Source organism: Chiloscyllium plagiosum, unplaced genomic scaffold (genome assembly GCF_037043375.1).
Source record: "Chiloscyllium plagiosum isolate Xiang-an unplaced genomic scaffold, Cpla_swu_hap1 HiC_scaffold_36, whole genome shotgun sequence".
NCBI classification, from domain to species: domain Eukaryota; kingdom Metazoa; phylum Chordata; class Chondrichthyes; order Orectolobiformes; family Hemiscylliidae; genus Chiloscyllium; species Chiloscyllium plagiosum.
In genome coordinates, this window is record NW_028270174.1 from 40,749,476 (window position 1) to 40,773,252 (window position 23,777).

The 23,777-nt window shown below is 39.8% G+C and overlaps 1 protein-coding gene across 1 annotated transcript in view; it reads right to left on the reverse strand.

Moving 5' to 3' along the window:
• Positions 1-23,777, reverse strand: part of adad1 (adenosine deaminase domain containing 1 (testis-specific)) — a 92,985-nt gene that overhangs the window by 46,146 nt on the left and 23,062 nt on the right. Inside the window, exons 5-7 of the mRNA XM_087980101.1 lie at positions 21,723-21,812; positions 16,119-16,244; positions 720-846 (exon numbers count right to left, since the gene is read on the reverse strand). Of these exons, the coding sequence (XP_087836227.1) occupies positions 720-846; positions 16,119-16,244; positions 21,723-21,812 (343 nt within the window). The remainder of the gene's footprint in view (positions 1-719; positions 847-16,118; positions 16,245-21,722; positions 21,813-23,777) is intronic.

The following is a 23,777-nucleotide window of genomic DNA, read 5'->3' on the forward strand; positions in this document are numbered from 1 at the left end:
TTCCTCACTATTTTCCTTGGTCCCACCCCCCCCCCCCACCTTCTGCATTTATTTCCTAAATGTTAAAAATCGTTAAATTTTCAAGTCCCAATTTCACTCAGCCTGTAACCAAATCACTGTAAAGGTAAGGAAATCAGAACCTTTATCTTAAATTGATTGAAAAAAAGAACTGCATTTGTATAACTATCATGACCCCAAGATATTCCAAAATAATTTGCTGCCAATCAAATACTACTTTTTAAACTGCAGTCACGTATAGAAAAAATAGTAGCTAATAATAGCAAGACCTCACAAATGGTGATGATTTAATAACCAGAACATCCATTTCATAATGTCAGTTGAGGGAAAAACATTAAATTATGGACTGGGGAGAATTCTTTGCACATTCAAAAAACATACCATTGGCTCTTTTAACTCAAGTTGAACAGGGTGATTGGCCACTGTTCAAGGACTCATTCAAAAATCAATAGCTCCAACAGTATAGCAGTTGTTCAGTACTGTGTATAAGCACTCTTTTAGGAGTGTGACTCAAGGCTGTGGAAGTTGTAATGAAAATACAAGCCTCTTCTTGATATTGTCAATGACCACCAGATTGACTGTTTTATAATCTCTTACAACCATGAGACACTAAAAGACAGTAATTTTAATTTTTACGTGCTTCTGCCAACAATAAAATAGTCCATATTCAATTTTCTGAATTTAGAAAGACAAAATTTTACCTCAATAATGAGCGTCTTGCAGTAACTACAGCATGGGAATCATGCATGATTCGTCCTTCAGAATACAAGGGATCATTGCAGTTCATCTCTCCTGTTCCAATTGCAACAACTTCATAAGGTTGTCCATCTAATTATTAAAAAGTTATTGTTATTCTCAGCAAAATATTACACAAAATTTGCAGCACACAAATCAAGCCATTAGACCGAACAGATATATGGCACTGTTTATGCTTCATAAAGATCATCCTGTATACATTGTCATCTAATTCCAATAATATAACATATTTCTTTCTCCTTATTGTATTCATCTTGCTTCCTCTAATGCGTTTATGCTATTCGCCTCATCCATTCATTCTAATAGTAAATTCTATAGTCTAACCATTCTTCAAGCAGAGGTTTCTCCCAAATTCCTCACTACTTTTATTAGTAACTATATTGTATTTGCAGCTTCTAGTTTTGGTCTTATCCACAAATGGAAATATCTCCATTTTTTCAAGCAAAACTTTAATCATCTTAAGATCACCAGAGATCACCCCTCATCCTTACAACTTCTAGATGAAAGTAAAAATCTGCTCAATCCTTCTTGGCAGTTAACACCTTAGTTCTAGCATCATACTTTAAAGTAGGTATTATATGTTCTTCAGTGTCTTTATGTCCTTTTAAATCATGTAAACACCAAAATGCTTCATTTAAATCTAAATATATACAAACTAGGTTCTATAATATAACATATATTTTCTGCTTTTCAATTCTCTCTCCAGAAATGAACCCAAATTACCTATATGGCTTTGTTAACAGGAATCCATGATTTGAGTGATTTATGAATCCTTTGACAATTTTTGACCTGGAAGCAGTACAGCAAGAAAAACTTGCAATTTCTTTAAAAGGTTTGTAAATCTAATGGTTTTCAAGAATATTTCCAAATGAATCTAAAAGTTTGCATTAACTGTAAAGAGCTCAACTGTAAAACTTTTCATTCTGAAGTGAGTTTATTGACTTGCTCAGTCCTATAGTTCTCAAGCCACAACCTTCAGTGTTCCAACTGTCTAATATTCATATACTGTATACATAAAGGTAATCAGTACCCACCATCTGTGTACCCTTAACCATAATTGTAATAAATCACAACAATGTGACTTACAAGGCATTAACACATGACCTGGTGACCCTGATCTGGAAGCAGTATCAACAGGATGGAAATTAAGAAAAATGCTATATGCCTGGCAGACACAGAGTAAACAAACAGAGATGGAAAGAGGATCTTGTCAAACTCCTGAAGACAAGAAGTCAATCTCTTTCAGGCAGAAGTCAGTATTGTTAGAAAAGATGACAGGAACTCTTGGAAGTACTATGTGATTTGAATGAAGAGATCTTACACATGGGAAACTGTGTGAATAGTTCAAAATCACTAAAGAGTCAGATGTTTTCCCAGAAATAGCCAAACTATGAACCAAACAGTTATTTATTGGCAATTTAAAAAGCTACACCATCAGAACTATCATGTTTCGGAGGAGGGGGAATTGGTGGAAATGTATCTCAGTGATGACAATTGTTCCTGTGATACTCAGATACATGTTCGTGTTGGATAAGACTCATGACCTACCCCGCATGAATAAACAAAAAAAGCATATGGTGAAACTAGTAACCACATAATGCCATATGTGCTGAAGGGCAATGCTTGTTATTACTGTACGTATCCAAGGAATGGTCAATCGCACTTAAAAGTCAACCCTCCACAAGTTTTGGCTAAAAACAAATCTAACTTTATGACACTTACCATCTACTCACTGTTGAAATTAAAACTGCCGTGGTGCAAACCCATTAATTGACAGAATCTTAACACAGCACATACTTGAAGACAACTGTTCACCTCCTTGTTGTTATGCACTTCTTCATCTCACAGCAAGGCCACCACCTCATTAGCATACTGCATTCTTGCACTCTCTAATATAGCAACATGGTACCAAGGAATGACAGATACACACCTCAGTTCAAAATTAAAAATCATTAAGACTGAAGAGTAGACATAATTGTGCAGTAGTCAGAGAATTCAAGATATCAAAGAAGAATATTGTAGTTTAGAGGAAAGTCTCTAAATATCTTAAGAAAGATGCTCAAGAAAAAACAGACAAACTTAGAAAATCCTAGCATTTGGCCTGCAATTGGAAGGTTAAGTTTCAAAATGCAAGAATGGATTTAGCTTCTTGAGGATCAATCCAAATCTTCACCCTGAAACATGGAGGAAAATTAGGCATTGAAGGTCCATCTCTACCAGCAGGAACATGATACTAGACTAATCAAATTTTGAAGTTTTTAGTCAAACATCAACAAAAGAGCAAATGCAGATCAGCCTGTACTTGAACACACAAGACCCTCCATGAATTTGTACATGCAAGCTAGTCAAATGGTTGGCAAGTTACAGTATTAGTGCTGATAATTGGTAATATGTAGCAGAATCTTCACTGTACTGTTGTAGATGTCTGACTGGACAAAATTTAAATCAATACTCATTGAATTTGGTTAGTGGGATCAAGAAAGAAAATTGAGTCTTCTCATCTGAAAGATATTCAGATCACAACTTGTCGGTGATGTTGAAATTTGATTGCAAAACAGTGATACTGCAGACATTCCTGGTGCTCTAACAATACTGGGTGACTCTTGGGGGTCCATTCAGTTACCTAATGCCTCAAATGCAGGTAAATATAGTCTGGTATGTGTAAAGGATGTCTTTAGTTTGTTTGGATAGATCCTCAAAAAGCTAAATCCATAAAGACAAACACCAATGTTTGCTTGTTTCCTTGATACACTACTGTACAGAACCAAATTGCGTATCCTTTCCGCATTGGCTGTGTCAGATCTTCTCAGGATTGTGAATGTTTCAATCAAGTCACCTCTTACTCTTCTAAAGTTCAATAATGAAAGACTAGTCTGTCTAGCCTCAACTCAAAACAAAGCATCCATTCCAAGTATTCATCTAATAAACCCTCTCTAAACTGCCTCTGACATATTTACAATTTTCCTTGAATAGGAAGACCAATCCTATACATAGTATTCCAGATATGGTCTCACTAACACCCAATTTAACAAGACCATAACTTCTCTATTTTTGTGTTTGATTCCTCTCACAATAAACAATAACATTGCATTTGATTTGAATTACACACTGAATTGTCAAAATAAGGGTAGCTTCCCTAATCATCCTTCTAAAACACACCCTTATACCTGGCTGTACAGAAGTCAATTTGACAACTGCATTGCCATTTTGCAAGCTTGTTGATGTCTCACTGGATTTTGTTACATACCTCTTCTGTATGAACTGTATTCAATTTGGTGTCATTCATAGGCATTGGTGTCACACTTATGAAGAGACACCAAATAAATGGTGAACAGTGGTTCGAGCAATACTTCCTGTGGAACAGGACGTCCAACTAGCAACAGCATCTGACTTCATTCATGCCCTATTTTGTAACCCATTATGAGTCACAGCCATACAGCATGGTTTCCAAAACTGATTTATTTCCATTTGCATGTGTTGGCCCATATCCCTCTAAACCCTTCCTATCCATCATTAATAATGAAATTACTTGTCTTGACCTCTCATGCTCTGACTTTAACAAGTCTACATAATAATAAAGATATTCGGAAAATCCAAAAATGTTACATTGATTATATTACCTTTGTCATTTCAAACCTTTTCAAGACTGCAAGTGGTTACTCAAAAATAAGCTTACTTTCTGCAATCCACACCATTCTTTATTATACCATGTCCCATTATCTTTCCTACACCAGAGAATAAATTGACCTATGGTTCCTTGACTTTGTTCAATCTCCCTTTCAAAATTAATAAAACCCCATTAGCTGTCTTGTAGTCTTGACACCATATGCATTTCTAGTAATTTTTTAGATGTAATGGTGCCTGCCATGTCTTCCCTAACTACTATCAAAATGCAACAATGCAATCCATCCAGACTAGAGTCTTTATCCTCACTATATTTGACTTAATATATTTTGATCTCTTATTCTAATGTCACACCTATATTGTTAAGGTGCAAAACTACAAAGGAGAGAAAGTGAGGACTGCAGATGTTGGAAATCAGAGTTGAGAGTGTGTTGCTGGAAAAGCACAGCCGTTCAGGCAGCATCCGAGGAGCAGGAGAATCGATGTTTCAATCATAATCCTGCATTCCTGATGAAGAAGCAGTGTTTTGAAAGCTAGTAATCCCAAACAAACCTGTTGGACTATAACCTGGGTGTTGTGTGATTTTTAACTTTGTTCACCCCAAAGCATAGCATACCTTAGTATCATCAGTTTGCTTCACCAACATCTAGTCTTGGATGAGATTCAATATCCTCTAAATCAAACACTATGATAATCAAATCACCCATCTGCAACACTCGCCAATATAACTCTGTACCCTTAACATCGATTTCCCCCACCATCCACATCCTGAGGCTAAGCAAAAACTACTATTTGCAACTTTGGCATTCTTTTCAACATCAAATTTGCTGCCTCTCTAGAATTAGAATCACTCACCTATAGGTCAATTTTCAGTCTGTTGTTGAAACCACCACTTTGATTCTTTATCATTTCTGTACTTTAACTATTTCAATTTTCACCCAGTCATCTCCAACCTTGATAAACCTTGCCTAATCTGCTGCCTACATCAAGTACTGCTTCATTACCATAATCCCATAGATTTAAATGTCTCATCTCTCATTTGCATTTTTGATTGCCACATACACCTCCCCCTTCTCTAATTTTCTCATGTATCCCTAAACACAATCTGCAAAATCTTCCCTCCTGTGACTCAAGCTATTGGAAACTTCTCCACTCCACTGCACTACAAGCAATCAAGCCTTCAGCTTTTTGGTTCTAAGCAGCAGCACACTTCCACCCCCACCCCCCGCAACTTTCCTACAAGTATTGACCAAACATCTTTACTCTTGTTATTAGGGTTTTTTTTTGTTCAGCACCTTTGTTTCCGTAATACTTGTTTTAAGCATTAAGTGACTCTTTTTTCATTAAAAGAGTTTTGCTCCTTGTGTGGATAAGAATGGGGACCGCAGGAAGGGTGAGCCGACTGACTGCACAACTATGGTGCAGAGAGCCATCCAAGCAGGGGGAGCGAAGAGGAATGTTGTTATAATTGGGGATAGTATAGTTGGAGGCATAGACATGATTCTCTGTGACCAGGATCGCAAGTCCCAAAGGTTGTGTTATCAGCCTGGTTCTCGGATTTGGGATATCTCATCTAGGCCGCAGATGAACTTGGAGGGGGGGGGGGGGGGGGGCAGAGAGAGGGTAAGATCCAGTGGCCGCGCTCCACATAGGTAAAACTATGGCAGAGGTCCTGATAAGGGAGTATGAACAGCTAGGAGCTAAATTAAAAAGCAGAATCGAAAAGGTAATAATCTTTGGATTAATACTTCAGCCACAAGCTAATTAGTGCAGAGCCAATAAGATTATGCAGGTAAATGCATGGCTCAAAGATTGGTGTGAGAGAAATGTGACAGTTTAATGAAACAAGGTTTCTTAACCTTGTTTCATTAAACTGTCACATTGTTTCTCTTGTGCAACACTCCCAATGCCTAGAAAATCCATTTGTTACTTTGATTGTACTCTTCTATTTCTTCTCATATGTCTTTTCTAACTGTCATCCACAGTTATAATACATACAGCTTGTGGTGAGGCTATTCAAGCAACATATACATTAACACTTTAAGCAAGATGCAACACAAAACTTAAGGTTTATAATTATTTAGCACTGGGCAGACACAATAGGATTATTATTTGTTTAATGCTACTACCTTAAGAAATGAATTATCTAATCACATTTTTGCCTAGACATTATATCAAGCAGCACGAAACAGCCTAAGTCTTAACTATGGCATATAGCAAAAACATTAGCTGAAAACTAGGTTATCTGCCATATAATGTAAGCAATTCTGTTAGCACGAGAAGTGCCAAAAAGGTTGTACTGAAGGTTGAAACTATAAATTCAATATCATTGTCCTGTGTCTCTTCCAGGAACCATTTCCAGATCGACAGATCAAATGCATGTCTATTACATGCATAACTTTATTTGCAACAAGTGATGCTAGCCAGCTGAAGGACTGCTTGTTAACATCATTTAAAGACATCCTACATCTGTACAGCAACCAAAGTTTTAACAGTTTCACCACTGACTCTTTGTTTTTGTTTGTCCAAGGATTTAGAATGTGCTGCCTAAATTTTTCTGCTTTGCTTTTGATCTTTAAGATGAGCATTGAAACTCACTATCCGAGTGAGACAAAGTCAGTTTGTGCACATTTTTGGGAATTTGGAGACAATGGGAATTGAACTGGTAAGTCTTTTTTTAAAATAAAAGATCAGTATCCTAGTTACAAGATTAATACGTAATACTCAGATGACTGGGTGACAGTTAACTATCAATCATATGAAGCCTGAATAGGGCCTCAATCGATGTTGAGTGAGAGACAGCCAGACCGAGAACATGCTTATCTGGGATTTTGGAGCACAGTGGGAATTTCGTGTACAGGTTTTTTATTGGTTCTTTTGGTTCATAGTTTGGAAGTTCTTTTTTTACATTTGATAGTTGGTAAGGACTGTATTGTACAGTAACAACGACCAGGGAATGAGGGCCCTAGAGTAACTGATAAGTTTGATGTTAAACTTCTTCCAAAAGGTTCAATTTAAAAGTGTAAGTCATTGCAGGAGAAGCTCAAAGCTGTGGTACGTTCTGTTCTCTGTGGAAATCTGAGAAGATTTCCAGTGCCCAGGCTCAGCATGTGTGCAGGATGTGTCTCCAGCTACAGTTCCTGACAGCCGAGATTTTGGAGATGGAGAAGTGTGGAGCATTGGCAAGATGGAGAGTATTATGAATAGACAGATAGAAAGATGATCATACTGTGCGATAAGGCTCCACAAGCAAGAAGGGAATGGGTGACCACCAGGAATAACAACATGGTCGGCAGTGCAAGACTCTCCTATAAAACAGATATACCACTTTGGATACAGTTGAGGGGAATGGTCTTTCGGGGAAAGCAACAACATCCAAATTTGTTGCTTCACTTTAGCTCTGCTATACAGGAGAGGAAGAGGTAGTGTGGGAATGCAATAGTTAAGGGATATTCAACTGACAAAAGAATAGACAGATATTTCTGTGGCCATTAACAAGACTCCATAAACAAGAAGGTATGTTGCCTCCCTAGGTTCAAGGATGTTTTACAGTGGCTACTGGATTTTATGGAAGGAATGGATCAACAGCCAGTAGTCGCGGTGCACACTAGTACAAATGACAAGATTTTAAAAAAGGATGAGATCCTAAAAGCAGAATATAGAGAGCTAGCAAGTAAGTTGAGAAGTAAGGCCTCAAAGGTAATGATCACAGGATTACTACCAGCACCATGTCCTTGTCAGAGTAGAAATAGCAAGAGGTATCAAATGGTTATGCAGCTGAAGAGTTGAGAGAGGGTAAGAGTTTCAGATTTCTGGACATTGGGGTGGAGGGGTGGAATCAGTACAGACTGAATAGATTACACTTGGGCAGGGCATACATCCTACAGACAGTGTTTGCAAGAGTGATTTGATGGGCTTTAAACTAAAATGGCAGGAGAATGGGAACCTATGCATGAAGTCAGAAGACGACAGAAAGCGAATGAGAAAAGTGATACAGACAGAGGAATTAAGGGACAGGATCAAACAGGGGCCAGTGAAAAATAATGGGAACAAGACAGGTAAGGTTAAAAAGACCAGCCTTAAAGTTGTGTGCCTTAATTTGTGGAGCATTCATAATAAAGTGTATGAATTAGATGAAAACAATTAAAATATAGTCAGGATCATAGAGATATGGCAGCAGGATGACCAGGGATTGGAAATGAACATCTAGGGTGTTCAGCATGAAGGATGGACACCATAAAAAGGCAAGATGTATTGCTAGTTAAATAAAAAATTAATACAATAATCAGAAAGGAAATTGGCTCCAACAATGTGGAATCTGTATGGATAGAAGTGAAAAACACAAAGGGCAAAAAAATCAGTAGGGGCTGGTGGTATATAGATGCCAAAACTGTGAGGGCAATCTAGTTGAGAGGCTCCTTGGGGGATGAGTGATCATAAGCTGATGGAATTCTTCATTAAGATGGGAAGTGACATATTTAGTTCTGAGACAAGAGTCCTCAATCTAAATAGAGGAAACAATAATGGTGAGAGGCACAAGTTAGCTATGATAGATTTAGGGAACATTATTAAAAGGGATGATGGTGAAAATGGCAAATATTCAAAGATTGCATGAGTAAACTATAGCAATTGCACATTTGTACCTGGTGAGACAGTAAAATGGGAGAAGATACCAACGATGGCTTACAAAAGAAATTTGAGATAGTATTAGATCCAAGAGAAATATATAAACTGGCTAGATAAACAACAGACCTAAAGAATGGGAACAATTTAGAAATCAGCAAAGGAGAGTAATTGAATGGTAAGAAAGAGAAAATAGAGGGAGCATATAAACAGACTGTAGAAGTTTCTGAAAGTATGTAAAGAGAAAAAGACTGGAGATTTTATAATGGGGTACAAGGAAATTATAGACCCATAAATACACACTTTGATTCTGTGTTCACAAAGATGTACACACTAACATACAAGTAGTTTTGGGGAACACAGGATTTAGACACAGGGAGGAACTGAAGGAAAGCAATATTAGTAGGGAAATGGTGCTGGGAAATTGATGGGATTAAAGATTGATAAATCTCTACAGCCTGATAGTCCACATCCCAGAGTAATTAAGGAAGTAGTCTTTGAAATAGTGGATGCATTGGTAGTCATCGTCCAAAATTATATAGACTCTTGTATAGTTCCTACAGTTTGAAGAATAGCTGATGTACCCCCTCTCTTAAAAAAAAAAGCAGGGGGGAGTATTGACTAGTGAATTTGACATTGGTAGTGGGAAAACTATAAGAGTCCACTGTAAGATTTAATAGCACTTGGAAAACAGTAGCGTGATCAGGCAGCGTCAGCAGGAATTTATGAAAGGGAAATTACCTTTGACAATTCTGCTAGAATTCTTTTGAGTATGCATCAGAACTTTCAGAAGAGTTTTAAAGAAGTCCCACGTAAAATTAAAGTGCATGTGGTAATGTAAAGAGATGGATAGAAATGTGTGGTTGCTCACTTTAGGAGCAAAACAGGAAGGCAGATTATTACAAGTCCTGGTTTTGTTGTACACCAGTCATTGAAAGCAAGCATGCACATACAGCAGGTGAAGGCGACAGTTTGGTATGTTGGGGGGATGACTGTGATAGGTTGGTGGGGAGGATAGAGCAGATAGATGAGAAGGAAGATGGACAAGTGAGACAGGTCAAGTGGGACAGGTCAAACGGGCAGTGCTGAGTTGAGGGTTGGATTTGGGATGAGATGTGGGGATGGGAGATTTGGAAACTAGTGAAGTCGACATTGATAGTACATGGTTGAAAGGTCCCAAGGTGGAAGATGAAGCTTTCTTCCTCCTGTCATCGGGTGGCTTGGATTTGGCAGTGGAGGCGGCCCAGACTTGCACATCCTTGGTGGAATGGGAGGGGAGTTGAAGTGGTCAGTCACAGGGTGGTGGGCTTGTTGGGAATGTGTCTCAAAAATGTTCCTTGAAATGCTCCACGAGTTGGTGTTCTGCCTCCCTGATGTCAGGAGACCACATCGAGAGCAATGGACAAGTTTAAACATATTCAAGTGAAATGAAAGAAACAAGAGTCAGATTGAATTACAACAGGACAGTACAGAGAGGTAGACAGACTGGTAGCTGGTGAAAGCACCTGTTGTTTATTATGCAATTTTTAGGGCTAGACAGAAGTAGTAATAACACAAAAAGCACAAAGTCAAGAAGAAACTTTGTATAATGCCACCAGTCACAGAATCATTCAAAGCAGCTATTACTCTGTTCTACTTGCCATATGGTTAGCATAAGTGGATGAGGATGTGCAGACAGACTCCTTCTTCTCTGCTGGCAGATTCTGCTGCAGATAAGGAAGGAAGGAAGGAAATTTGTTAGTGACAATTTTGTAAGGGAGTTTAAAGGATGCATATTTGATCATACAAGCGTGTGTGTCAGATGAGAGATATGGAGAAGTGAGGATTGGGGGAAAGGTAATGTATCAGGAGGTACTGTACAAAAGTACGGCATAGCATTTGCTGGAGATTGAGAAAAAAAGGCAGTCGGAGTGTGAAGTAGCATAACTGTCAGCAATTATTTTTTATTCATTTGGGATGTGGAAGTAGTTTATTGAGTCAGCATTTATTGCCCATATCTTCTCAATGAACCTGTCTTGCAAGTGAATTTTAAAAAAAAAGTCTTATTATCTTGACAACTGTGGTTAGATTATTCAGCTTTTTGGAGTATGAAAAATAAACTGAGGACATTCACATTGTTTGCCAACTTATCCTGTGATTGGAAGTTGATGCCTGGGAGGATGTGAATGGTAATAGAATCTGACTCTTCGATTCAATTCCACAACAGAATCTGAGAACACATGGGTAAAACCTGCTCTTCCAGCAACAATTCCTTTGCTCAAAGTATTCCTTTGCTTCCTGTTGAACCAAATTCTATCTTTTGTTAAAAAAGCAGCATGACATCTTTAAAAGGTGGCCAGACAGCTGATATTCATTGAATGCTGTGCATGCAATAGGTATTGCAGGTAGTTATGGTTGCACACTTAGAGTCATAGAGATGTACAGCACAGAAACAGAACCTTCGGTGCAACTTGTCCATGTTGATCAGATATCCCAAACCAATCTAGTCCCACCTGTCAGCACCTGGCCCATATCCCTCCAAACCCTTCCTATTCATTTACCCATCCAGATGCCTTTTAAATGTTGCAATTGTACTAGCCTCCACCACTTCCTCTGGCAGCTCATTCCATACATGTACTGCCCCTGCGTGCAAAAGGCCTTAGGTCTCTTTTACATCTTTCCCCTCTCACCCCAAACCTATGCCCTCTAATTCTGGACTCCCACAACCTCCGGAAAAGACTTTATCTAATAGTCCTATCCATGCCCCTCATGACTTTATAAATCTCTATAAGGTCACCCCTCAGCCTCCGACACTCCACGGAAAACAGCCCCAGCCTGTTCAGCCTCTCCCTATACCTCAAATCCTCCAACCCTGGCAATATCCTTGTAAATCTTTTCTGAACCCTTTCAAGTTTCACAACATCTTTCCAATAGGAAGGAGACCAGAATTGAATGCAATATTCCAAAAGTGGCCTTACCAATGTCCTGTACAGTCGCAACATGACCTCCCAACTCCTGTACTCAATACTCTGACCAATAAAGAAAAGCATACCAAATACCTTCTTCACTAACCTATCCACCTGTGACTCTGCTTTCAAGGAGCTATGAACCTGCACTCCAAGGTCTCTTTGCTCAGCAACACTACCTAGGACCTTACCATTAAGTGTATAAGTCCTGCTAAGACTTGCTATTCCAAAATGCAGCACTTTGTATTTATCTAAATTAAATTCCATCTGTCCCTCCTCAGCCCATTGGCTCATCTGATCAAAATCCTGTTGTAATCTGAGGTAACCTTTTTCGCTGTCCACTACACTTCCAATTTTGGTCTCATCTGCAAACTTACTAACTACACCTCTTATGCTCATATCCAAATGATTTATATGAATGATGAAAAGTAGTGGACCCAGCACTGATGCTTGTTCAAAGATTGTGAGAAGATTTGTAGCTCGGGTGCTCGTTGTTGTGGTTCTGTTCACCGCGCTGGGAATTTGTGTTGCAGACGTTTCGTCCCCTATCTTGGTGACATCCTCAGTGCTTGGGAGCCTCCTGTGAAGCGCTTCTGTGATGTTTCCTAAGGCATTTATAGTGATTTGAATCTGCCATTTCCGGTTGTCAGTTCCTGCTGTCCGTTGCAGTGGTCGGTATATTGGGTCCAGGTCGATGTGCTTATTGATTGAATCTGTGGATGAGTGCAATGCCTCTAGGAATTCCCTAGCTGTTCTCTGTTTGGCTTGTCCTATAATAGTAGTGTTGTCCAAGTCGAATTCATGTTGCTTGTCATCTGCGTGTGTGGCTACTAAGGATAGCTGGTCATGTCGTTTCTTGGCTAGTTGGTGTTCATGGATGCGGCTCATGGGCTCACCCATCTCTGGACTCATAGCAGAAGTGGTAATGCAAAGATTAGAACAAACAGTCTTACCACAAATTCAACTCAAACTCTGGGTCAAATATGTGGATGACACCTTTGTAATAATTAAAAACACAGAAATAGAGAACACACACCGGATCATCAACGTCACATTCACAGGAATCCGATTCACTAGAGAGGAAGAAATAGACAACCAACTCCCATTCCTAGACGTGATGGTACGGAGAACACAGAATGGAGAATTCACCACAAAGGTATATAGGAAAGCCACACACACAGACCATGTCCTGAACTACGAAAGCAACCACCCCAACACACACAAAAGAAGTTGCATCAAAACACTATTCAAAAGGGACACAACACACTGCAGTACACCAGAACTGCAAAAAGAGGAAGAAGAACACCTATACAATGTATTCGCCAAAAACGGATACCCGCGCGATTTCATCAACAGATGTCTAAGGGAAAGACAACGGAACAAGGACACGCCGCAACCCAAAGGACTAGCCACACTACCATACATTAAGAGCATTTCCGAACTGACAGCCAGACTACTGCGACCACTAGGACTCATAACAGCACACAAACCAACAGCCACTCTCAGACAACAACTCACCAGAACGAAGGACCCGATACCCAGCATAAGCAAAACCAATGTAGTGTACAAACTCTCATGCAAGGAATGCACAAAACACTATATAGGACAAACAGGAAGACAGCTAACGATCCGCATCCATGAACACCAACTAGCCACGAAACGACATGTATCCTTAGTAGCCACACACGCAGGTGACTAGCAACATGAATTTGACTGGGACAACACTATTATTATAGGACAAGCCAAACAGAGAACAGCTAGGGAATTCCTAGAGGCATGGCACTCATCCACAGATTCAATCAATAAGCACATCGACCTGGACCCAACATACCGACCACTGCAATGGACAGCTGGAACTGACAACTGGAAGCGGCATATTCAAATCACTATAAATGCCGGAGGAAACATCACAGAAGCGCTTCACAGGAGGCTCCCAGCACTGAGGATGTCTGCAACATGAATTCCAGCTCGGTGAACAGAACCACAACAACTGATGCTTGTGGCACTCCACTGATCACAGGTCAAAAACAACCTTCCACCATAATTTCTGTCTTCTGCCCTTGAGCCAGTTCTGTATCCAATTGGCTAGTTCACCCTGTATTCCATGAGATCTAACCTTGCTAAACAGTCTTCCATGGGGAATCTTGTCGAACGCTTTACTGAAGTCCATATGGATCGCGTCTGCTGCTCTGCTCTGTTACTTCTTCAAAAAACTCAATCAAATTTGTGAGACATGATTCCCCACGCACAAAACCAGGTTGACCATTCCTAATCAGTCCTTGCTTTTCCAAATACATGTATATCCTGTCCCTCAGGATTCCCTCCAACAACCTGCCCACCACCGACATCAGGCTCACCGGTCTATGAAACCTGGTTTTTCCTGACCACCTTTCTTAAATAGTGGTACCACGTTAGCCAACCTTTAGTCTTCTGGCACCTCACCTGTGACTATCAATGATACAAATTAGATTACAATTAGATTAGGTTACTTACAGTGTGGAAACAGGCCCTTCGGCCCAACAAGTCCACACCAAACCTCCGAAGAGCAACCCACCCAGACCCATTCCTCTACATTTACCCCTTCACCTAACACTATGGGCAATTTAGCATGGCCAATTCACATAACCTACACATTTTTGGATTGTGGGAGGAAACCGGAGCTCCCTGAGTAAACCCACTCAGACACAGGGGGAATGTGCAAACTCCACACAGACATTTGCCTGAGGTGGGAATATCCCAACAAGGGGCCCAGCAATCACTTCCCTAGCTTCCCATAGAGTTCTAAGGTATACCTGATCAGGTCCTGGGGATTTATCCAATTTTATGCGTTTCAAGACATCCAGCAATAAGCCCCGCTCTCTGCAAATTGATCCTCAATTTCCTGACCCACAGGCAATAATCAGTGAAGACTGGGGACAATATTTCATCCGCACTATCACTCAACACTGGAGCTCCCCAGGGCTGCATACTCACCCCCTGCTGTACTCACTGTATACCCATGATTGCGTCGCCAAATACCAGTCTAATGCCACTTACAAGTTCGATGATGACACCACCATACTCAGTCAAATCTCAGATGGCAATGAAACAGACTACAGACGGGAGGTGGAAGACCTGAAAAAATCTTGCACTGAGAACAACCTAGCTCGCAATGCCAGCAAAACCAAGGAACTCATTATTGACTTTCAGCGGGATGTTACTCATGTCCCCCACACATTAACAGCACAGAGGTGGAACGAGAGGAGAGTGTCAAGCTCCTGGGAGTGGTCACCCACAACAAGATTTCTTGGACTCTTCATGTTGATGCACTGGTTACAAATGCCTAACAACATCTCTTCTTCCTCAGGCAGCTGAGAAAATTTGGCATGATGACAAATATCCTTGCAAATTTCATAGGTGCGCCATCAAGAGCATTCTGTCTGGATGTATCACTACCTGGTATGACAACTGTACCATTCAAGATCGGAGACGGTTACAGAGAGTGGTGAACTTGGCCCGGACAATCACAAACGCCAACCTCCCATTCACAGAATTTATCTACCAGGCCCGCTGTCAAGGAAAGGCCGCCAGCATTCTTAAAGATCCATCCCACCCTGACAATGTTTTTCCACAATCTCTACCATCGGGGAGATGGTACAGAAGCCTGTACACACGCATCAGCTGGTTTTGCAACAGTTTCTACCCTACTGTTGTTAGAATACTGAATGGACTCACAAACTCTTAACATTCGCCTGTACCTGTGTTATGTTTTTGACGCTGTTTACCTATTATTTATTATCCAAGCTACTTAATCACGTGATGTGCCTGTATTGCTTGCAAGATTTTTCACTGTGCCTCGGTACACGTGACAATAAATTAAATTAAATTCAATTCACTTCCTCCTCTGTAAAATGGACGTTTTTCAAGATGTCACCATCTATTTCCCTACATTCTATGCCTTCCATGTTCTTTTCTACAGTAAACACAGATATAAAATACTCATTTAATATCCCCCCCATCTCCTGCGGCTCCACACAAAGGCCGCTTTGCACTTAAGTGATCATAATATTATGCTATCCAGCACTAACATTATACTATCCTTGTCCATCTACATCTTCTGTAATCCAATTTCTGGGGCTTTTGAGTTACAGGCTCTATTAAAATTCTACTTACACCTTTCAACTACAAAAGCAGCCAAGGAGCTGCTACAATTTTGGAGCTCAGGTAGGTTAGCAGTCAACTTGTTGAAAACATCTCTGCAGGCTACAGAAACAGCTTTATAATATGAATTCCTTCCTTCTGTAAAACAGAGTAGTAAAATTATTTATATATAAACAATGGGTAAGCACTTTATATCAGTGTTATTAAGCTATAATGAAACATTAAAATACAAGACGAGGTACAGCAGGAAAATAACTAAGGTTAAAAACATTACACCATATAAATTACCAAAGCAAAATGAAGTGTAAATAAATTGTATTCCATAAACAATTGCTCAAGACCAAGGCTGAAATATGTAGATTAGATTACTTACAGTGTGGAAACAGGCCCTTCAGCCCAACAAGTCCACACCGACCCACCGAAGCACAACCCACCCAGACCCATTCCCCTACACCTAACACTATAGGCAATTTAGCATGGCCAATTCACCTGACCTGCACATTTTTGGAGTGTGGGAGGAAACCGGAGCACCCGGAGGAAACCCACGCAGACATGGGGAGAATGTGCAAACTCCACACAATCAGTCGCCTGAGGCGGGCATTGAACCCAAGTCTCTGGCACTGTGAGGCAGCAGTGCTAACCACTGTGCCACCGTGCCACCCACTTAGCTTTTGTTCCTTAAAAAAATGGTTGAGGCACTAAAAAGGATTCTAAAATGGCAAATAGTTTTGTTAGTTCTTAACAGTGACGTTTCTTGGATATTTTTCAATTCTCATAAATCTGTTCGGAAACCAGATGAAAGGGAAACATGATCAAGATTGTTAAATCATGAACTACTTAAAACAAATCTTTGATGAAATGAGAAAGATAACATAGAAAGATAGAAATTAAGGTAAAGAAAAATATGTCTATGATAGGTGTAGGTAAAATATACAATTGAGAACCAAAAAGAATACATAAGGTTTATAGGAAGGTGAAAAATCACATGAGACAAACAAAGGGGAATTATGAGAAATAACTGGTAGCCAAAATAAAGAGATGACCCAAAGTCTTGTAATGGTTTATAATTGGGAAAGGGACAAGTTGGGCTAAATAGGGTTTAAAATTGATAAGGAGGAAGTGTCAGATAGACCACTGGTACTTAAATTTGAAAAGGTACCAGGATAGATGCATCCAAGGATATTAAAGGAATCAAAAGTCGAAATTGCATGGGCAGTGGCCATAATTCCTGAGACTCAGGGAAGATGCCAAACAGCTGGAAAATTGTAAATCACACCCTTGTTCAAAAAGTGGAAAGCCCAATCTCAGATCAGTCTGTTTGACTTCAGTGGTGGGAAAGCTTCTAGAAACAATTATTCAGAATAGAAATAGTGGTCACATGGTTAAAAACTGGACTGACAGAGTGATGAGTTGAAAAGTGAGGCCCTTCATCAAGGGCTTTTGCCCGAAATGTTGACTCTCCTGCTCCTTGGATGCTGCCTGGCCTGTTGTGCTTTTCCAGAGCCTCATTTTTCGACTCTGATACCCAGCATCTGCAGTCCTCACTTTCTCCTGATAGTGTAATGAGGATAAAGAACCTGCAGGGGATATAGATAGGCCTAGTGAGTAAGCAAATACTTGACAGAGTTTAATGCAGCAAAGTGAGAGGTTGTGCACTTTGATGGGAAGTATCAAATGGCAGACTATTATTTAAATGGAGAGGGACTCCAAAAACATGCAACAGGGGGATCTGAGTGCTCTGATGCATGAAACAAATCATTAGTATGCAGGTGCAGCAATTAATTAAGGGTCCAAATGGGATTTTAGCCTTTCGTTATTGGGGTTGGAGTTTGAAAGTAGGTAAGTCTTGTTACAAGGTGTAGATGACAGGACATGTAGACTACTGTGTACAGTTTTGGTCACAGCATTTAAGAAAAGATATACTGGCATTGGAGGTCGTTCAAAGAAAGAATCACTAGGCGAATTCCTGGGATGAAGGAGCTGACTTAATAAGAAAGGCTGAATAGATTAAACCTTTATTCATTAGAGTTAAAACAACGAGGGGTGATCTTAATGAAACATATAGGATTCTGAGAAGGATTGACAGGGTAGATTAGATTAGATTAGATTACTTTAGATTACTTTAGATTACTTTACAGTGTGGAAACAGGCCCTTCGGCCCAACAAGTCCACACCGACCCGCCGAAGCGCAAACCACCCATACCCCTACATTTACCCCTTACCTAACACTACGGACAATTTAACATAGCCAATTCACCTAACCTGCACATCTTTGGACTGTGGGAGGAAACCGGAGCACCCGGAGGAAACCCACGCAGACACGGGGAGAATGTGCAAACTCCACACAGTCAGTCGCCTGAGGCGGGAATTGAACCCGGGTCTCTGGCGCTGCGAGGCAGCAGTGCTAACCACTGTGCCACCGTGCCACCCACTATCAATTCTAGAAGTTGAAAAGATGTTTCCATTAGTGAAGGAATCATGAACTAAGGGACGTAGCTAAAGAAAAAGGGGGCACACACTTAAAACTGAGATGCAAAGGAATTTCTTTCTCCTTAAGGGTATTGAATGCCTGCAGCTCTCTACCTCAGTGCTGGAGGCTAAATCACTAAGTATTTAAAGAGAACGAAGGCTGATTTTTGAAATAGAGGAGTTCAGGGTTGAAAGAAGCTGAGGCCTGGGGCAAATCAGCCATGATCATATATAGAAAGGTAGGGCAGACTTGAGGGTTTGAATGGCCTACTCCAGTTGCACTTCTTATGCTCTTGTACTGTTCTTCCCAAAGGAAATGCAAGAGGTTTTAAAAGCCATGACAGAAATGGATAGTGCACAGTGGTGTATACGGTCTTCCAGAAGGCACCTACTGCCTTGCCACACAATAGATTTGTGAAAAAAAGTTATGGAATATAAGGGGCAGTAGCAACATTAACACAAATATTTGCTGAGTAACAACAAACAGTAATGGCCAGAGTCATAAAGATCTATAGCACTGAAAAAGGCCCTTCAGCCTATCATGTCTGCACCAGCCTAAAACATCTACCAAACTACAGTAATCTCTGTTCTTCAGGTTGGAGTAAGGCTTACAGCGAAGTTTCACGAGGGGTTAATATTGGGACCCTTGCTTTTCCTGAAATGTAATAATAGTCTAGATCTTGGAGGACAGGGAAAAATTACCAGGTTACCAGTCCATATGAATCTTGGAAGCACTTTAAATTCTGAGGACAGAGGAAAACTTCAAAAATGACACAGACATGTTGTAGAGTGTATGGATATGTGGCAAATGAGTTTCAATACAACGAAGTGTGAGTAATACATTTTGGTAGAAAGAACTCAAGTGGATAACAGAAAATAAGGGGTACAATTTTCAAAATGATGCAGGAGCAGAAGACCTGGTTATGTCCGTGCACATCAGTGGTGTCAGGGCAGGTGGAGACAGCAGCTGATGGAGTACATAAGGCACAGGAGTACAAAAATAATCAGGTTATTCTTAACTTATACAAGACACAAGTCAGATGGAGTATTTTGTATAGTCTGGGCACTATATTTTAGGAAGAATGTGAACACACTGGAGAGTATGCAGAAGAAATTGTCAAGAATGGTCCCAGGCATGAGAAACTTTAGTTACGAGGACAGATTGGACAAGTTGGGACTCTTGTTCTTGGACCAGTAGCTGAAAGGAAACCTGATAGAAATTTTCAACATCATAATGGGGCTGGATAAAGTTTGGAAAAATTAGTCCTGTTGGTAAAGAGATCATGAATGAGAGGGCACAAAATTAAAGCGATTTTCAGATCAAGCAAATGTGAAATGAGAAAAAACAATTTCAAGAAAGATTTCATTTCTGGAATGCACTTTCTGAAGTCTGGTGGAAGCAGATTTAACTGAGTGCAAGAATGCATTATGATTGTTTAAATAGAAATAATGTGCAAGGGACTGGGAAAATGCAGGAAAACGGCGCCAATTCACAATGTTCATTTGGAGAGCCTGCGCAGAGAGCGGCCTCCTTCTGCACTCTGACATTTGTGAATCAAATTTTCTCCAAAGTCATTCCACCATTTACTGTCACAAGTCAGGATTGTGAGGGTGGCATGGTGGCTCAGTGGTTAGTATTGCTACCTCCCAGCACCAGGACCCAGGTGCGATTTCCGTCTTGGGCAACTATTTGTGGAGTTCTTCCCTGTGTCTGCATGTGTTTCCTCCAGGTGGTCTGGTTTCCTCCCACAGTCCAAAGATGTGCACGGTAGGTGAATTGGCTATGCTAAATTTCACTGCAGTGCATAGGCTAGGTGGGTTAACTACGGTAAATATGGGAGTGGAGTGGATGCTCTCTGGAGGGCTGATGCAAACTTGTTGGGTAGAAGGGCGTCTATCTGCGCTGTGGGATTCTATGAATACTCTTCGGTTGCCTGGAAAAGTGCAACTCCAGTATAACTCAAGCAGCTCAAAACCATCCAGGACAGTTGAATGCTATCTCATCCATCACTTAAACAATCATACAGTTTACTGCTGTTGCAGCGTAACTACAGCAATTTCCATTCACATGATGCAAATCAGCAGCTCATCTCCCAAACCGCTGTGACTTTGACCACCTAGAAAGGACAAAGTGTATGGAAATACCATTACCTCGAAGATCAGTCACACATCACCACGTCTTGGAAATATATTGTCATTCAATCATTTGCATTAGGTCAAATCCTGAAACTCCACTCCATTGAACCAACTTCTCAAGAGCAATGTGGGATGATAATAAATGCTGGTCTTGTCTGCTACATTCATATCCCATTTATATAAAAAGATTTTCAAAAGGTTTTTGCCCCAGCTCCATTCTAAGAAATATGATGAGTTTCTCTTTGACTGTGGGTAAACACAGTTGTTGTAACTACACTTACACTAGAAGACAAAAAGGTTTTCTCTGAACAAGATAGGTTGGGTCAATTTAGCATTCTGGCCCAAACCTGATTATAAAAGTGCCCTTTTATAATTTCCCCGTCATTCTCTTGAAATGCTGCCAATTCTAGTTCACAAGTTTTTTTTTACAACTAGCTCCCCTATTTAATCTGAACTATTTGCCAGCTTATGGACAGTAGACATAGCTCAGGTCTGCAAACTGGCAACTTGCCCTCATTTGTACCAAAATGGGTTAAAATAGCTGCTGCTAAAAGTAGCACCACTGAAAAACAAAAATTGGCATTTTTACTTCATCTTTACTTCCACAGAATGTAATGGAGGCACACCTATGGACCATAATACTATACATTAACATATTAACAATTATTTCAATAGATCTTTCAGCATAAAAATATAAAAAATTATTTTCAAATAATAAGTGATAATTTTTCTTAGAGGAACATTTAATCAAAGTTTCCCTTTCAGAGGTAAAAAGAATGTGAAAAACATGTTAGCAACAACTTGCAATGCAATTTTTAATGAAAAACAGTTCCTCATTAGTGACTGATGTATTAAGTGTAGATTGCATGAGGGTGAAATTTACTGGATTTTATTTTAAAAATGTCATAATTCAATTTCAAAATGAAACCTATAGTTATTAACATAGAACCTTTTTTTTGCAAACAGATCTATTCAAATGATATTCAACGTAAACAATGAATCTTTGCTCACCATATCCTAACTTTGATGGTTGGTTTCTTGAAGGTAAACACGGTGAAGATATTACTCTTCGTTCAGCAGGTATTGGTGCAGGACCTGTAGCTGAAATTAAACACAGGATACTAGAGTGAACAATTACATTTATCTTTGAATGAACAGCATTATAACAACTAAAATAGCATGGCCTTTTAAATACAACTTGTCCTTAGTACAGCTATAACACAAACCTAAATGATGTGTTCCTTTGAAGATGCTACAGAAGTTGGCATTAGTTTTTTCCCCAAGGTTCTACTCAAAACTATTCAAGTTTTTCATTCTGACCTGACCCACCAAACCGCATATATTTCTATGCAACAAAAAATGTGTTTTGTAATGGTGGCTAAAATTAAACTACAAAAGATGAGGAATAGTCACAGTGTGCAGTGGGAGACTCATACAATAGCCGTAATACCCATGGTGCAGTAACATATTAAAACTCTGAAATATTGAAGAATTATATTTTTAAACAGAAAAAGGCTTTTTTCTGGCCATTGTGTCTGTTCCAATCATTAAACTTCTATCTATTCTAATCTCATTTCCTAGCACTTGGCCATAGCCTTGTATGCTATAGCATTTCAAGTGCTCATTTCAATACTTTTTCAACTGTTTTGTAGGTACTTGTCTCTACGACCCCCTTGGTGGTGAGTTCAAAATAGCCCAGCCTTCTAGGTGAAACAAATTCTTCAAATCCTCTCTAAACCGCTTGCTCCTTACCTTAAAACTGTGCTCATTGGTTACTCATCCCTCTGTTCAAGAGTTAGGTTTCTCCATCTCTACCTTGTCTATGCCTCTCATAACTTTGTACACCTCAACCAAATATCTGCTCTAATGAAATCAGCCCAGCCTATCTAGCATCTCCTCATAGCTAACTTGCTCCAGCCCAGGTAATACTCTGGTTAATCTCTTCTACACAGGAAATCACAACTTTCACATAGAGCAGCAACTCGAATGGCACACAGCACTCCAGATGTTTTCTAACAAAATATGTAGCTCCATTATAACATCCTTGCCCTTCACTAAAAAGAGCAAGTATTCCATAGGCTTTTTTAAACACTATGTTATTTACCTGTCCTGCTGTCTCCAAAGATCAATGGGAATGCACACAAAGGTCCCGCTGATCCCCTGTATTTCCTTGGGTCCTACCATTCAACATGTACTCCCTTGCCTGGTTACTCTTCCCAAAATGCATCACCTCGCACTTTTCAGAATTAAATTCCATTTGCCACTGTTTAGCTCATCTGACCAAACCATCTACACTGTCTTGTATTCTCATGGTTTCCTCATGGTTATGACACCAATTTTCTGGATCACACCTCCAGATGTCTTGGTCATTAATATACACAACAGTAAAAAGACACAACACTAAATGCTGCGGTATGCCACTGGATAGGAGTTTCCAGTATGAAAACACCAGCTGACCATCACCATCTGCTTCCTGCCACTAAATGAATTGTAGTTGCAATTTGTCAAATTGTTCTACTCTTAGCTTCTTAACAGTCTGCCATGTGAGACCTTGGCAAAAGCCTTACTGAAATCTATGTAGACTATATCAATCACAATACCCTCAAGTACACACTTAGTCACCTCCTCAAAAAAATTCTGTCAAATTTGGTTGATTTCCCACTCTCAAAGTCATATTGGCAATCCTTGATTAATTCTCGATTCTTCAGATTAATTCTGTCCCTCAAAATGGTTTTCCAAATTTTTTCCTAGCACAGATGTTAAATTCACTTGTCTGTAATTTCCTGGTTTATATACCACTTTTCTTGAATAGTAGCTCTCCATCAGTCCTCTGACAACCTTTTTGCAGCCATAGAGTCTTTGAAAATTAATGTCAGGGGCTCTGCAATCTCATCCATTGCCTCCCATTGCACTATACTTTGCTATTTTATTCAACAAAGGGGTGGGTGATAGCATGCAAATCAGTGGTAATAGTAAAGAGTATCTGCGTAGAAGCCATATCCTCTTCAAACAGCACTAGTAACTGTGTTATCTTATGTATTTATTCAACAATGGACTGAAATGCTT